The 17,907-nt window shown below is 40.8% G+C and overlaps 1 protein-coding gene across 1 annotated transcript in view; it reads right to left on the reverse strand.

The window, feature by feature from the left end:
• Positions 1–3,096: 3,096 nt before the first annotated feature.
• Positions 3,097–17,907, reverse strand: part of LOC131469072 (teashirt homolog 2) — a 41,236-nt gene continuing 26,425 nt past the window's right edge. Inside the window, exon 2 of the mRNA XM_058643917.1 lies at positions 3,097–6,929. Within this exon, the coding sequence (XP_058499900.1) occupies positions 3,889–6,929 (3,041 nt within the window). The 3' untranslated portion in view covers positions 3,097–3,888. The remainder of the gene's footprint in view (positions 6,930–17,907) is intronic.

Genomic DNA, 17,907 nt, shown 5'->3' on the forward strand with positions numbered 1-17,907 from the left:
GATATTTCTCAAAGGGACATAATAACCTGAGGACTTTAAGGAATAAATGGGAGAAAAGGGAGTGAGGATGTGGGTCATTATAGCTATAAGTTCTAAAGCCCTTCATTAAACACATGAGTTAGTCATTACCCGGCTGCTGTGTGATGAACATTTTAAACCCCCTCCTCCTCCTCCTCCTCCTCCTGCTCCTTCTATTCCTCCTCTAGTTTACAGGCCAGATGATGCAGAGAATCCATGCTTGTCTAGCACAGGGTGAAGCAAAGTCAGGCACAGTATAAATGTTTTGTGTGTAACCAAGCAGGACAATTCTGATGCACATTTACCCTATTACAGCACATCAGCATCAGGGAGACACACACACGCTAGTGCAAGCAAGGAGCGTACACTTATCATTATTTGATAGCATATTTAATGACAGATTGACAAAAGGATTCCCAAACACGAGCTGGCGTCAATTTTTGCTAAGGTTTGGTTTCACTGTGTCTGCGACAAAAGTCGTACTTATGTGCATTATTATAATATTAGAGCCACAAAAATGAAAGAAAGAAAAAAATTGGCATGAATTTTGAGATTAGAGTCAGAATTCTGATTTTTTTTCTCAGAATTCTGACTTTAATCTCAGAATGACTTTTTCTTTAATCTCAGTATTCTGACATTTTTTTATCTCAGGATTCTGAGATTAAAGTCCGAATTCCGATTTTTTTTTCCCCTCAGAATTCAGACTTTAATCTCAGAATCTTGACTTTAATCTCAGATTCCTGACTTTAATTTCAGATTTCTGACATTTTTCCCCCTCATAATTCTGACTTTAAGATCAGAATCCTGAGTTTCTATTTAATCTCAGAATTCTGTTCTTTTCTTTAATCTCAGAATTCTGAGATTTTTCTCAGAATTCAGACTTTAATCTATCAAAAAAAAAATTCACATGTGGCCCTAATATTCGTCTGTAGTTTCAGTCGTTTCAGCTAAACTAGAAAATACATTTTCTTAACTCCAGCCTGGGAAAAGTATAAACTCCTCTGATGTTCTTAAGACAGAGGGTGAGACGTTTCTTTATTTTTTCCACTTTCATTAAGGGTAAACATGGATGCAATCAGAATTTATTACTGTGTCATCTCTGTCTAATAAAGAGTACTGCAACAAAAAACATGTGATGTCTGTTCATGTACGTTTTTGTGCACAATATTTTATCATAATCAATCAGTCTAAAATGAAGATTGTGTGTGTGTGTATGTGTGTGTGCTGTATATTTAGTTGCAGAAACCTGACTGTGATCTGTAATTAGGCGTGACATGTTAGATATACAGTGTGATTAAGTGTGTTAGTATGCAAACATCCAAAACAGATTAATATAAAGCATCAAGAGAAGTATGGGTTCATTTCACTTAATTACCTGAGATGTGTCACCTGAAGTAAATCAGTGTTTAATAACTCATGTGTTTATGTTGGAGAACATTATGACGCAGTTATGTACTTTGATTCTCGCTCACAGCATCTCGTGCGCCTTCGCATGACAATCGCAGGGTTAGAATGGTTTTAACATGACATAAGTTTGCGCTGCTGTTTATCGTCCTTGTGTACTAACAACAAGTCGCACGTTGACTTTGACTTATTAGTGCACATTATGGTCAGAGACGACTAATTTCCCTCTTTGATTGCACCGATGATGGCGTTTTTCTTTGGTTAGCCTTGGGCAAATTTCAACTTGGTTGTGCTGAATCCTCAAAATGTACTTGTAGCCCATATATGCTCTGAATAATGATTTTGGATCCACACATGGAGAAGCACTTTGGATAAAACTAAGCCAAAACAAAAAAAGAAATGCTTCATAGAAAATGATAAAAATGGGTGTAGTACGTCTCAGCGGTTTACTGCAGAGCATTCTGCCGCAGCTGAAGAACAATGCTCGCTTCCATTTAGATAAGTTGCTCCTCTAAAACATAATGGCCCTACAGACAAATCAGAGATCCATGGGCGAAGAAAGGCACTAAATAATTTATAGCTTTAATCTGCTCACTGAGGTGTGTGGTCTTTGACAGTAATTATAAATGCAGGCAGAAATTATAGCTGAATACTTTAACTGCATTAAGAGTCATCTGATGAACAACGTGATTGCCTGCTCATTTCCAACAATAGGGGGCAAGTTGGTGTCACAGCATTCAAATCACCACAGTGTCCGTGTGCTTTTCCCCATTTACCATCAAATGTCAGTCGCCCGTTATAAAATACAGATTTGATGGGTGGAGGTAATTGAGGACTTGATTGCTTGAAAAGAGATGAATTGCATAAAATGTTTATGAATTTAGAAGGCAATTATTTTTAATAGCCTTGAAATAATAGAGCTGGAGGAAATATGTTTAATTGTTATGATACCATCTTGCAGCAAGAGCAGCAGTGTTCACAGAAAGCAATAAAGTCTGACAACAAGATATATCTATGAGGTGTATCTAAAAGTCATATGGCTGAAAAACAGGATGCAGTGTGGTGTACAGTAGCAGGGTATTGTCCTTTGTCTCCTAAATGCTTTTTTTCTACCGATACTTGGAAGAGATGGCAAAGATATTGTGACTTTAAATATTACACTAGCGGTTAATACTCGAATTCTAAATTATATTAAATATTTCATTCATCCATATAATTACTGAATGTTTTCCCGGTGATTTCCTCATATGTTTCCTGGAAAGACCTGTGTAATTTGGTTTTAATTACAAGGAACATTGGAATTCCTTTATGATGCATTGTATGGACTGTAATTGTTAGTAGTATGTTACAATTTCAGCTTATTCAACTGAAAAAATTAGCATATACATATATATATATGTATATATATATACATATATATACATATATACATGAAATTGGAATGTACCACTCAAAGTGTTTCTATTTAAAATCTTTAAACAAATATAACCCATTTTTTTGAATTTCCAGGAAAACTATAAAACTATAAGCAATTATTCACTTGTTATATAAGTATAGTTTCATCAGTCTGTGTGGAAATCGTAACATCTTTAGGAACATTTTCAAGCTTCTTACATCACATACGCAATAAATAACCAACTTGAAAATAATAATAATAAAAAACAATGCAAGCTGTTATCAAATGTTAACTCTTTATTTGAATAGGTAAAAAAAGGTGCAGGTATCACAGGTATCATCTGTCTTGCTGTTATCCTTTTGCATGAAACGCACTGTTGTTGTTTTTTTTTTTTCTTCTAAAATGTATTTACACGTGAAATATCCTTGTTTCCAAACGGCCCTGTTATTTTTGAGTCATGTACAGAATCCAAGTCTAAACTGGTGATTAAACATTTATTAAAGTGCTTTTTTTCCCCTCTTTTATCATTGCAACACAAAAACATCTTTACATAGCAATACACTGTACAGGTCTGCGTGTGTGTGTGTGTGTGTGTGTGTGTGTGTGTGTGTTACTGTGTTGTCGGGGGTACCGGTTCTAACAGCTGCACATTTCTGCAGATGTACTGTATCACAGAAGTCGTAAAGTACAATTAGTTCATCATTTTGTCTTCTTGAAATACAATTGTAACTTGACATATCATACAAATAAATAGTAGTCATAGCCGGGGCTATTGCATGCAAACATCAGCAATTAAGTTTCTTCAAGCAGTAATACATTTCATTACTGGTGATGCATTTGAGCAGGGTGCAAAAGTACCTCTTAGTGTTTCCTTATACAATTTCTAACCAGTGTGTCGTCGCTGTACGCAATGAAATGTTTTAATAATGATGCACACTACACAATGCTAATTGAAGAATGATTGAAATATCTGACCCGTGTATTAAAATAAAAAAAAGGAAGAAAGGGAAAAAGAAGTGACAATAATATATATATATTTAAAAAAACAAACAAACAAACAAACAAACAAACTACTCCTTGTCCATTTCCACATATTGTGAATGGTTGTCGGGAGATTTGCTGTGAGTTTTACTCAAATGGAGTTTGACCGCGTGATTACTCGCAAATGTCCGACAGCAGAGCTTACATTTGAACTTTGAGTCAATGTCCTCCTCTGTGATGAGAGCCTCCGTGGCTCTCACACTGAGGACCTTCGACAGTTCAGGCTCGTCGACCTTTGTCTGGTGCTCTACTGGCATTTTGCACATGTCTTTGATTTGGAAGCCAAGATGGGATTCCAAATGGGAAATGAATGATGTCGGTGACCTAAACTGGGAAGCACAGTCATTGCAGTAGAAGACCGGGTGGCCCGTGTCCATGTTCTTCAGAAATTTGGTCCCTCCGGTTTTGCGCAGTTGGTATTTTACATTTGCTAACCAATGGCTTATGGTGGTCATGGACAATCCGGTGAACTTGGAGATGTGCATCCGTTCCTGAGGGCCGAGGTCTGAGAGCAGGTATTTCCCTTCAGAGGTCTGGAAGAGGCTGGAGGCAAACTGAGCTTGCAGGATGAGAAGATGGCGAGGATTCCAGTTGGACTGTCTGCCTTTACGCTTGTGGACAGAGTACACCTCCGCAGACATGTCCTCAAAGCGCCGGACATCTGATTCCAGTTTCATCGTCGGGATCCTTGACGGCATGGAGGGTTTTGGCGTTGTGGCTTTTGGAAGAACTTTGACCATGTCAGCTATATCAGACAAAGCATATTTCTGTGGGATCGGGGTGGACGGCTGTAGTAGCACTGAACTTGCCTTGCTCTGTTTAGATTTGGTCAGGTCTATTGGTTGGTCATCATTAACAAAGAGAAATGTGTTATCAGGCCTTTTTCTCGTAGGATTTCCAAGCATCAAAGCTGGTTTCTCAACGCTACGATTAATGTCAGCAAAAATGGACTGGGTGTGAGAAGATATTTTATCTACTCTTGAGTTATTGGGCTTATTTGCTTTGCCCAGATGATTGTTCAGAACTGACTGCAGCGCACTAAGAGGGTTTATACCAGGTATATCTGGGGTGTCACTGAAAGGCTCTGAAGCAGTGCTGCGTCCATTGCTGGCAGCGGGGCTTGGTGTCTTGCCTCTGTCAGAGAAATCTGGGCTCAACTTCTCTTTGATCACTTCACTCCCTTCATTCATACAGTCTGCGTCAAGCTTTGAAGAGGAAGAAGAATCATCCTGACAATCGCTGTCATCGTTCTCCGCCAGATCAAACTTAATATTCTGACTTTCTTTACCATCGCTAATGCCAACCTTTTCTTTTTTGATGTCCACAGTTTGATGCTGTCCCTGGGGAGCATCAACTCCCACAGCACCATGGTACAAGTTCCCCTTTGGGGCAATCGGTCTCAGTTTGTGGTTAAATGTCTGCTTTAGTGGAGTTGGGGGAGATGCAGAGAGAGGGGCACTTTTGATGATGCCAGAGAGCTGATAGGCAGCGTGAATGCTCGGGTAGGCACTCCAGCTAGGTGTCCCTGTTTGAGCTTTATTGATGGCAGAGGCCACGGTGTTGGCTAAAGATTTAAGAATGTCCCCTCCGCCACTTGAGTCCTGTTCAAGATCCTCCTCGCGGAGATAAGGGTACTTAAAAGCCCCATTGTCTGCTTTTTGAGGTTCACTCTCTTGCTTGTCGTCTTTAGCTTCTGTTTCTTCCATTTTCTCTGATGTTCCCTCCCCCTGGCCCCCCCTCTCACTCCTCCCAGGGGAATCCGTTTTTGGAGTCCCCTTTTCTCCCTCATTGTCACTGACAGCAGGCTCAGCTAAACCCTGGATCTTCTCTATGGCCAGGGGGTCGAGCGCTAACTGTTTACCCTTTTTAGAGGCTGTGTTTGTAACTTTGATGAAGTGTCCAGTAACCATCATATGTGTGGTGAGTTGCTGAAGGGTGTCATGAGAGCTTCCACACTCCATGCATTTAAGAATCTGAGACTTGCACGTCTCAAACTGCCAAGTGTAACTCGCTCCGTTTTGATAGCCATAGCGGTTATTGTTAGCATTTGAAATGGCGGCAGCTCGCTGTGCCTCGGTGTAGCCAGATAAACCAGTCGTAGAATCGGGGGAACAAGGTCTTGTTGTCTCAAAGGCTCGTTTCTTTGCTGGTGGCAACAATTTGGGTGTGAGTACTGGGATTGGCTCTTTTAAAGGCACTTTTTGGTAATGCTTAGTCTTAATCATATGGACGCTCAAATCCTGCAGTGAGTCAAAAGAGTGGCCACAGAACATGCACTTCAAAACCTTTTGCGCATCCTCCTTCCCTTCCAAATCATGCAAATTTCGTTTCCTAGATTTAGAAGATGAGGCAGAGGAATTACTCTCTTTACTGTGGTTGTTGTCCTGGTAGTGTCCACTCTTATTCATGTGGACCGTCAGCTCCACAATAGTGTCATAAGCTGCACTACAATCCTTACAGCGAAATCGGCTGGCTCCGGTGAACACCGAGGCGCAGGGTTTGGTTGTTTGCCTGTATAGGTGGACGGAGCTGAAGAGATTGGGTTTTGACATCGGCTTTGGCGAGAGTGTCTGCTGCAAGGTCTTAGACAGCGCGTCCTGGTGCCAGTCAAACTCACTTTTGGTGCTTCCGTTGGTGCTGTCACAGTTGGCTTTGCTGGTGTTTTTGGCCATTTTCAAGTTCATTCCCATCCCCGTCCAGTAGGAGTCGGACAGAAAGTTTGCATAGGCTGCCCTCATCTTCTCCAAGCTGCTGCCCATATCGTCTTTAAGTTTGGAGCTGCGACTTTCGTCATCCTTCTGGCTCTCAGGTGGCGAGGAGGTTTTAAAGTCAGAGAGTCTGTCACTGCTGTCGCTGAGGCGGGACTCTAGCTCTGCTTCTTGATTGGAAAGGACACTAATAGGAGAGTTCTGGTTGCTGTAAGTGTTAGTGCTCTTGTTGTCTAGCTCTCTGTCCTCAGACACTTTGGGGCTGGCCTTCTCTGAACACTCCTCCTCAATTTGACTGTCGTTCTCTCCATCTTCCTCAGGGATGGGATCCTGGAGAGCTGCGTCGTCATCAGGCATGTACACTAGAAAAGAGGCAGACAGAAAATAATGACATTAAAACATGTAACAAGAGTTTAATGACACCAACATTTTCCTTTAAACAATACAATATTTAGACATCTAATGATATCAAATCCTAATATTTTTGCGCGCGTCCGTGTAAGAAAACATAATGAGAGCTGCGTTGTGCCTGCCGGCTGGAGAGTATGGCTGGGCATAATGTCTTTACTAAAAGACTGCTGCTGGTGCAACAACACAATGTAATTCACGATGGGCCATTGACTTAGTGCTGCGTCCAAGATTTTTCTGGCCTCAAGTTGAGATGTTTACAACAATCACTGGCCACTGAGTGACAAAAGGAAATTGATTCCTCTACTGCCTGTTAAGTGTTATTGCAAATGACCTATTCCATAGTGATTATGGATGTCACGAAACTGCAGTGAAAATGTAAGCCTTCTGTTCTGAATAACTTCTCAGTCTCCCCGAAGCTACATGTGAGGAATGGCTGAACACAGACTCAGCTAGTCTAATGTCCCCACATTGCTCTATCAATAAATTAAAACACTTGACTGGAGAAGACGAAACAACATTAGTTTGTAAAACACTGAGCCACCATCACAAAGTTTCAAAATGCAGTCATTTCACATTGGGAAATTGGACTTTGTTGACGGCAAAGATAAAAATATGTGCAAATGTGCGTGTTGATGAAGATGTTGATCGTGCTTGTGGAAAAGCTGATTCAATTATCAGTGTTAAAACTAGACAATTATACAGAATTTCAAATGATTACAGGCAATCCGTCATGCCATTATATTTTCTCTGACAGTCTCATAAACAGCAATTACTTCTTTCATTATTCACCTGTTCATTCTCCCAACTCATAGAGCACAAACATTATTGCTTCAATTAACAGATAATTAAACAACAGTATTTCTAATTGACACATTTCCCATCATCCAATTAGGGGAAACTCTGACTAAGCATACAGATTCTACATGTGGCTGCAGGGTCTGCTCGACACTATATGAACACAGTTACAGATGATTAACATGTCCTTTCTGACAATAACTACTTCAGATTATTTTTAAGTCTACCCACCCGAGAAAAAACCCACATCAACAATATCACGCAACCAGTGTTTGTGTATCTTTTCAGGACATCCTGCAATAAATGCAGTTTGTCAGTGTTGTCACATATCTGAGATATTTTCCACCTCACAGACATGCTGGAAAATGTGCATTTTGGGAGAGATGTGGGAGATGTGCTTTGAGTTAAATATGAATAGGACATAACAGCCCTGTCCAGGCACTTATGCATTTTATGTGGTTAATATCTCTTTTCTGAATAGAGGGCACTCCACGAAGGGCTGAAGCCGAGCACTCAGGAGTCCCACACTGAGCGACCCCACAGAATGTCATCCCTTCTTTGCCTTCTGAAAATAAGACTTTTTTTTTATCAATATTTCAAAAGTGCCTCAAGAGAAGCCCTGGAGGTGAACTGCTTGCCAGCTAATGGATGGAGATGGAGATGGGATTCGGACTTTCAAAACAAACATGGAGAATGGGGCCTCGTGAACAAGAGCCCGCTCACACACACACACACACACACACACACGCTCCCGTGCACACGCCCAGTGTGTTGTGACCTTGATCCACCGCAAGAGAGATGTTTTGATTGGCCAACTGAGATCAGTGATGGCCTCCAAAACACCCTTGATGCTAAGGGAGAGAGTTGTCAAGAGCACAGAGGTATGTTTTATTTATAGTCTTATATATAGTATTCACAGTGGAGAACACCAGTGGCTATGACAAGCTCCCAGTTGATGTCCACTCTCTTCAAAGTCATTGCCTAAGCTGAAGAAGTGGTGAGAAAATGCACAAAAGTGAACAGATGAACATTTTTCCAGTCCAGTGGTTGGTAAGTAAAAAAAAAAATTGCTCATTCTGTCACGCAATTGCTATTTCCTGCATGTTTTATGTCCCTTAATTTTTTATGTACCACCAATACTTGCCATTCAGTATGACCTACACGATATTAAAATGAATTTTCAAAAGGAAGAGCCAAGCACTTTGTTCTAGAAATGACCACTTATATTACATTTATATATATATATGATTATTATCTTTTTTAATGTGAATGTTTGTGTCTTATCTTGGTTTTGGAGGATGGAATTGACAGAGATTAACAGCTGCCCTTCTTGCTGGTCTTTGCCTTTCTATCAGATGCCCTAAGTAGCCGACATCCAGAGGCACCAATTAACCTTCTGGCTGGGACCACTCCAGGATACCTGCATGTCCAACTCTGTGTCTCACACACACAACTGCCAACTCTTGTGTCTACCACAGTACTGCTACCATGCCACCCTTGCGACACATTTTAATACAAGAACAGATTTAAGATTAAAGCCACAACAAGGCAGACATTGTATGAATTCAGAATAAACTCCTAATATGGGTTACGGAACACCACTGCTGAAATGACTTGTGTTTCTGTGTCAAAAACAAAAAGTGAAGAACAGCAAGTGCTTGCACAGGAAATGCCTGCTTTGAAGATGTTGTCTGTGACTCCACACGAGGCCTCTCCCAGTCTAACTAGCCTTAGAAAACAAGAGGCTGGCATGCCTCGCCTGAGATTTAGCATGTCATAAACTCCTGTAAAGGCTCCAATCTGTGTCACTACAAATTTATATCTTCAGACAGAGATATGCAAAGGTCAAAAAACCTGAGGTGTCCATCATAAATCAGACAGTTGAAGTGTTTATAACCTTTATCCGTTAGAACAGACTCTTGGCAAAGCAAGGCCTGGATTTACAGAAGCAGCGGCCTGTTTCTGAGCCAAAAGGCTTTTTTCATTACATCCAGAGAAACTCGCTAACCACACAGGAAACAGTACATTACATTTACTGCTATATTCATGGCAGCACGCTACCCAACTGGATTGGTGCTTACATGACAACACCTAAAAGAGAGAAAGTGGTCTCAGACTTTTGGACCCCACTGAATGTACAAGTCAACTTTAGGGAATAATATCTTCACAGAGCCCAATCCCTCCTCCCTCGAACAAGTGAGTCTATTCAAAATGTGTCAATCATTTCAGAGAGGTGCGTGCCAGCTGTAAAAGGGCATTCCGTTTCCAGTATCAACATGCCAGCAGAAAGTTTTGTGGTGGTGAGAACATCAACATTTATCCCTCGGAAGGTCAACATTTCCTTCATTAATCTGACAAGCCTTGGAGAGTTAGCAGCCTGAGAAGCTTAGCTAATGGACAGCTGCAATACCCAGCGCAGGACTTTGTGAGTATCCGTGGTAACACTATCTTCAGAGAAGATTGGGTAATTCATAGGTGCCAGTGACAGGTCTGCACGTCTGTGCCACTTTCCCCAGTGCTCTCTGGTTGTCTCAAGCTACAGTTTTTGCTGCTCGCAAATCAATATCTCTTTTTACTTCTCATTGATTGCCTAGCAGTGGGACCAACCTAAGCAGGACTGTTATGACATTTCTAGATTTCCCCCTGTCCTTGGAACAATCAATTACAAGCGCATGGCAATCAAAACCTCTTTGCAAAATGAACCTGCTCCATGACATTTTCATCTCCCGGATTTATGCTGTATAAAGAAAAAAAGAGGGAGAGAGAGAGAGAGAGAGGGAGGAAAAAAAAAGGGAGGTCTGCTGGATCGGCACAGCACACGCTAACAACACAGGTCAGGATCACTGAGCAATCCCCAGGCTGTCTCTGTCACTGTCATCTGTTTTCACTCACATATAAGCAATATTCTCAAGTTAATTGTGTCTGTGCATTTAAAAAAAAAATAAAAAAAATAAAATAAATAACTGTATATTCATCTGTTGTTATAAATAGGTGTGAAATGTCAGTCAAAAAGTACTTGGTGCACAAACTCCGTCAAAAAGCTCTTTTGTGCCTGTGCTGTTGGAAGCAGGAAGGATTGTTTTTAAAAGTCACACTGACGTGATTTCTTCAGTGAGCTATCATTAGAATAAGACACATGTCATGAAGTTTAATATTTGACAGTGATATCTGACTTACTCGGTGAGCAGTACACGTCAAGATCAAATGAATGAGTTGTCAGACATCCCAATGATAGCCCTGATGACACATCTAAAGTTAATTCTGAACTGAATCACATGAGAAACAGTGAGGAGCTAATTCTGAGGCCTGGAGCCATCCATAAAGATCTGTAAACACCTCGCTCTTCATCGTTCCCTGTCAGGAAACAGTCTCTCCGAGCCCAAGGACACCGCAGAGTAAAGAGAGAACAATCACACTCAGTCTGCTCCCTTTGACAAATTTTGTCTGGAGGTTAATTGATATCACAGAACGAAATTGTTTTTGACTTGCTTCTAAACAGGAATGTGCCATTAGTTCTCATCTGACCCACTATTTCTTTAAAACACTTAGGTGTTAAGTGACACCGAGGATGCCCTTAACGGAACAAAACTGTGCAGACATTGTATTTAATAAAAAGGACAAAGCATAGATCAGGCAATGAAAAGCTGGTTTCTAAGCAGCCATGAACTCCCACAAAGTGGTTTTGTTGGATCTTTCCGAGGCTTTGACTACACAACCATGAGACGGAGACACTCGTGTTCATTTTTGTATGCATGATGGAGATGTTACTTAAAGTGCATTACTTACTTCGCTAAACACGAGCTATTCATGCAGATAAATGCCTTTTGCTTTCACACACCCTCAACTTTAATATTTAATAGACTAATATAATCAGATTTAAAAAAAACAAAAAAAAACAAAAAAACTAGCAGCTCACAAAAAGACATGGACAACTTGAGGACAGATTGTGAACAAAGCAAATGGCACAATGTGCTCAGATGGACCCAGAGCCAGATTAATATGATAGGATCACAAATATGACACCATATCCTGCCATCTGGCTGTTCATTTGGGCAAAAATGATCACAATAATTATGGCAATTAATCAAAAAGTGTTTGCACAACCAACATTCTGTTAACTAAAAACACAAGAGAACTTTGCAAAGCACAATCAACACACGATTAACACAGTCGCTCTGAGCTACATGGCCTTGCTGCATGTTTAGTTTGGGTTATGAGGGTATTTCTATTTAATGGAACAAATGTGGGGATCTCTAAAATAATCTGTCCTTGTGTGTTGCGAGGATGCCAAATCAGGAATTTTACTGAGCCACATCAGTTTGCCCCGCCTAGCTTCAGGAGGCCCTTCCCTCCAGAGATGTGAAGCTGCTCCTTTTGATACCTTACGAGAAGCTTCTGCTCCGAGACGCATCAGTCAGCCCACTGCCTAATTGGAAGTGAGCAGTGGGAGAACACTGCAATCTGCACTCCGGCACCTAAGTCATCACTTTGAACGCGCCACAGCCACCGCATCACATGCATTTGCCTGGTGTTGCATCTCACCAAAGGGTTTCCTATCAGCAGAGACAAATATACACACACAACATCCACATCCTGTCTCTCACAGACTTTCACCGACACCAGCGCCACACAGGTGCAGATCCGCTATTTGTTTATGTAATTATATACACGGAGTGAGACTTGAAGGTAAATGTTCAAACAAATCAAGTATAACATGTAAACTGCATATAAACTGCATATAAACATAGGTTTATAAAATGTATATTTCAGTTTTCTGCCTTAATAAAAACAGGTATAATTTAATGCATTAATGATAATATGATCTCATAGTAAAATAATGCAACACTCACAGGTGCCACTTTTGATATTTAAAGTGCATTTCATAATTCCATTGTATTGAGAAGATGGCAGACGTCTCAGAGACAGACAGACTAAACTAAGACTTTATTATTTTAATCTAGGTAAATCAAATGATATTATTCACTGCTGAATAAACTGTAAAAAAATAAATCCACTCTACGCAACACAGCGGCCTACTATTCGCCCTCTTCTGCTAACAAGCAAGGGTAAACACAAACACTTTGTTGAGCATATAGGATAAAGTTACAACTGAAGAGGCTTAAAAGCCTCAGTGTATACATGTCAGATTATATATCTGATCTTTTCTGCCCTGACTGATACAAAGTTCCAGTCGGTGGAGCAGAAGCAGGGCGGCTGCAGCTTCAGTGTGTTTTCCACAGAGGAGGGGAGGGCGCTGCCTCTCCCCGCACTGTCACTTGGTTTCTGAAGAGCCAGTGACATCGCTCTCCAGGAGCGACATGATGAGGTCTGATGGTTCCTTTCTGCAGAATAGCAGTTTACCCCTCATTCACCCTTATCAGAGAGAGAACCCATCATCTTACAGTACGCCACTCAAACTGCTTCGCATATTGGAGCTGACCAGTCGAGCAAACAGGGCGGTACTAATAAAAGACCATCTTGCTTCGGTTCAAATTTCCCTGATTGAATGTCAGTCAGGAATGTTTGCGTGTCAGCATGGAGGAAAGTGGGCCATCGTTTAAAGAACCACTGCCTTGAACACATAAGGCCTTTGTTCTAATTTTATGAGATGCTGAGTGAAAGGTATGATGGCCCGCACATTTAAATGCAATGAGCTGTTTGTTTTGCATGCTACACAGGAAGAATAAAAAAAAAAAATCACTTTTCAATTTCAATTCAGTAATCTGATTTTAATATTTTCAAACAGTTGATTCACTGCTTTATTTTGCATATGCAAAGCAAAAATGTTTTAATTGCCTTTAGTGTTAAATTGCTTTTTTTTATGTAATGTAATCTCCAATTATTTTGTGATTAGGGCTGTGTATTGGCAACAACCTGGCAATACATTTCATATCCTGATAAAGGGGTGATAATATGTTATATTGCAGTGTACTGGAATATTGTAAGCAAGGTGATATACTGCATTTTTTTCACCAGAAAAAAATACTATTTAAAGGAGAACTCCAATAGTAAAACTAAAAACAGTTTTCTTTGTCTAGAAAGAGGACTGGAGGACAGGGAAGGAGCCAACTGGCTAAAACTAATGCTGCCAACTAATGGTAGGAGGCTTCAAATTATTATTATAGTTATTTTATTTAACCCTTATTTAACCAGGGAAAAAACAATTGAGATCAAAATCTCTTTTCCGAGGGTGACCTGGCCAAGAGGTCAGCAGCACACCACATTCAATACAACACAATACCACTGTGAGAAAACCACTGACAATTATAATTATATAATATAATAATTGCCATATTATGATATATAATAATTCAAAGAATAAACACAGTATCACTCCATAAAATATCCCGGTATTTTAGTGCATCAATATTTTCTTGTATATATTCTCCATCTTTATTTTGAAGGACGTTATTCCATTCAGTGTTCCTCTGAGATCACAATTTGTACACATATATATATATACACATATATATGTATATATAGTAGGTATTTTAATTGTTAGGCGTTCTCAAATGCCTGTTTAAAAGTAGAGGTGGAATAATATTCAACACATTGAATAATTAAAAGTCATTAAAATTGTTTTCCATCCAAAGAAATTGAAAAAAAACACACAAGTGTTGTTTGTTACAGTTTTGTCATTTCATCAAATGGAGGGAAAAAAGACAAACATATTGACAAAAAAAACTGGATTAATTGGCATCATACAACTGGCACGGACTGCACTGATTTATAAAGACTGGCACTGGCATCAGCCCAAATTGTCCAAAGTACTTAGACTTTTATTGGAAACAAATAATTGGTCCAATTTACAACAGTATGCATGTTTTAAAGTGGGTGGTTTGGTGTAAGTAGATGATTTATTTTATGAATAGAACAGTCTTGTGAATATCCCATTTTTACATTGTAACTGTAAACGCACTCAGCAACAGTTTCCACACTTTGTTACTATTATTCTATTCCTCCCCAACTCTGTCCCTGCATCATAAACTTTGCATGAACCCTCAACACTGGCCCTCCCAAACAACAACAGCCCTCTTCAAGGTCAGGCCTCGATGACTCTGATAGTGCAGCTGGAAGAGACTGTGCATATTCTATTAAAACAATCTGCATTTCACTAACTCTTCCCGCTCGCTCTGTCCCTGTATGGATCTTTCATTAGATTCTGGTTTCCAGTCAAAGCTTTTCTTGTACAAGCAGTTTTATGCAGTTTTCAGCAAAGAGAGGCATTTTTTTAACATTCCAAGTTCATTAATAGAAGATTGCCACTTTTTCCCTTCATTAAATACAATGAGGCTACAGAGTGAATTTGCAGCTGAAGCGTGGTACTGTCAGTTTCTAGTGGGACCAAAGGCTGCTTCATGGCAAGCATAAAGGGAGAGAAGCGAGCCCGCCAAACCTGGAGCTCTGTGGGACAAGATGAGCAACAGTAAGAGAGGCAGAAATACTTCAAAACAGCTCTGCTCCCTCCTATTCAGATTCATTTTAATGGAAAATTTGTTGTCAAGTGTCCTCCGCAAAATGATTAGGACCCACTGCTTTCTCTAAAAGTGCAAACTTCTGGATTTGCCTGGTGTGCATTGTCACTTTGACAGCCAATTCTGAGAACAATGGCTGCCCAAATAGTGAAATGTGTTGGCACCCGTAGTTGAAAGTTCCCCCTCGAAACAGGCTTTCTGCTGTTTGTGGGTATTCTGCTGTGTTGATATCTAGATGTTGATTAGAATGAAAAAAGAAGCCAGTGAATCGGGCTCCCTAGAGCAGGCACATCAACCATTGTAAGAGATTGACACTCACTCCATTGAGCTAATTATATCCGTTCATAAGACCCGTTTCAATAAAAAACGGTTAAAGACTAAACTCATTGTTGGAGCATCTGAATCAAACCACTGGAAGAATTCACAGAAAACCAACAGTGTTTAATGGCAAGACTGCCCACTTTTTTTATTTTTTTTTTTTTGCTTTAACTACATATAATTACAGACAAAATATTTGTGGTTTTTTATTGTGTGCTCACATTTTGCCAAATTATCCTTAAGTCACCTCCAGTAAAAGAAACATAATAAAACCCCATGCAGTGCCCCGTATGTGAGGCATATATGTTCATTAACAGCCCACTGCAAACATTGCCACGCTGTTCAAACATTGCCACTGGAAAAGTCAGTGCAACAAAAATATTTTCTTTGTGCCATATCCTCATTTAGCCTACGAGTCAGCGGCATGACATTTCAAAGGTGTTCTGCTGTAATGGAGGAGGAGTAGGTGCCGACTGCAAGACGAGTGCAGGGGCTTTTTTATTCATTGCATGGGAGAAAGTGGTTAATTTATTGAAAAGAAGGTAGGTGGACGAGGCAGCGGAACGGAACTGATACCCTGCGTGGCTGTAGGTTGTGCACCAGCGGGGAGGAGGGGGGGGGCGGGGGAGTGGAAGAGGTGGGGTTTGGGGGGGGGGTGCAGGGGAGAAAAAAAAAAAGGGAGGTTGAGGGAGGTGGAGACCAGAGCGACAGAGGAACGGTTAATGGAAATGAGTGACAGGCTTTCAGAATGATTTACAACGGGTGGCGCTGCGGCAGAGCCAGCGCTTGATGGATGATCCTGAAAGACGGAGACGAACCATAAATCATGTCTTTGAATCATTGACAGAGATAAAGGAGGGGGAGAAAAAGCAATGGCATTGACGTTCATTCTTCCAATAATGTACATTGACGAGTTACACTACGGAGCCTTAATTAAAAAGTGAACACGGGTCTTCTCCCTCTCTCAAACCCCCCACCACCCCGTTTCACCCGCACCCTCCCACCCTCCCCTGCCGGCTATGCTCCTCTCTTCTCTATTGCGATATCAATGGTAATTAAAGATGCAGTATCCCCGGCCCATGTCCCATAGTCACTTCCTCCAGCTTCCCACAGCAGCCACATTAGATAAGTAGTCTGCTAAAAGATAATGTCACCCCTCACCAATATCAATGTGGGTCTGGCCATCTTGTTTCTACATCTGTAAACACACATGCAAGCACACACGCGCACACACATGCATGACTGCTCTCTCCCGCACACACACACACAGACTGAGATGAGTGAGAAATGAAAGAAAAGAGGGTAGCTTCATTCCTTTAAAGAAAACAAACACACAGACTCAGACAATGATAGGCTCCAGTTACATATAAACAAACAGCATTATGATATTCAACATGAAAGGAACATTAGATTTTTTTTCAATCCATCTTCCCAACATGTCTCTCCTAAAAAATTATGTTGTTCAGTCTTGAGTACAGATGGCACTTTGATAAACAGGAGAAGCCCTGTAGGAGCACGGAGCCTGAATGAGTGGCATTCCACATCAGCTGAGCTCCCTTAAAGTGCACACAATAGAGCAATGAGGTGAAAGTAATCCTAAACATCTGTCTTATATGTCCTACACGCACAAGCTGTTTGTTCAAGTTCTAGGAAAGACATTAGTGAGAGGGGAGAGAGACGAACAGAGAGGAGGATATATCAATTCATGCACTAGTTCTCCAAAGAGATTAAGCAGCCATGGCCTCTGTTGTCTGTCCTCTTGCAGCTCTGGCAAAACAAAATGGAGAAGCTGCCCCACTAATGCAAATACCCTCTTTCATGACACACTGTGGCGAGCGAGCACGGTTAAAAGAATACTTACATCTACGCTATATCATCATGACTTCTGTTAATTATTTAATCTCCGGGGTGTTTTTGTTTTACAACCTACTTTAGGAGGCTTCTCTTCACAATAGAAACATGCTGATAACAGAGGATGCAGTGTTGTGCAGGCCAGTTCCAGCCATGTGAGGAAAAAGGACAAGTGATGAAAATATAGCGTGCCCGGTGCACTGTCCTGTTTGACGACTGTGCAAGGAGACTGGGGGCAGTCGGTCAGCCCACTGTGGACGGGGATATTCACGGACAAACAACTGAAAGACACACAAAGCTGTCACTACCACTCCATCTCTGTCCTGCTGTGAGAGGACGTTTTGGCAAGCTAAAATGGAAATGAATGCACAATGGTCATCTCGCATTGAAAAGCTGTAGAAATAATATTGGTCAGGCAAAAGACTGCCTGGCCCAGTGTGTGTGTGTGTGTGTGTTTGCATGTGCATGTGTGTGAATGATTTGTGCCGCA

The sequence above is a fragment of the Solea solea genome, chromosome 11, assembly GCF_958295425.1.
Source record: "Solea solea chromosome 11, fSolSol10.1, whole genome shotgun sequence".
NCBI lineage: Eukaryota > Metazoa > Chordata > Actinopteri > Pleuronectiformes > Soleidae > Solea > Solea solea.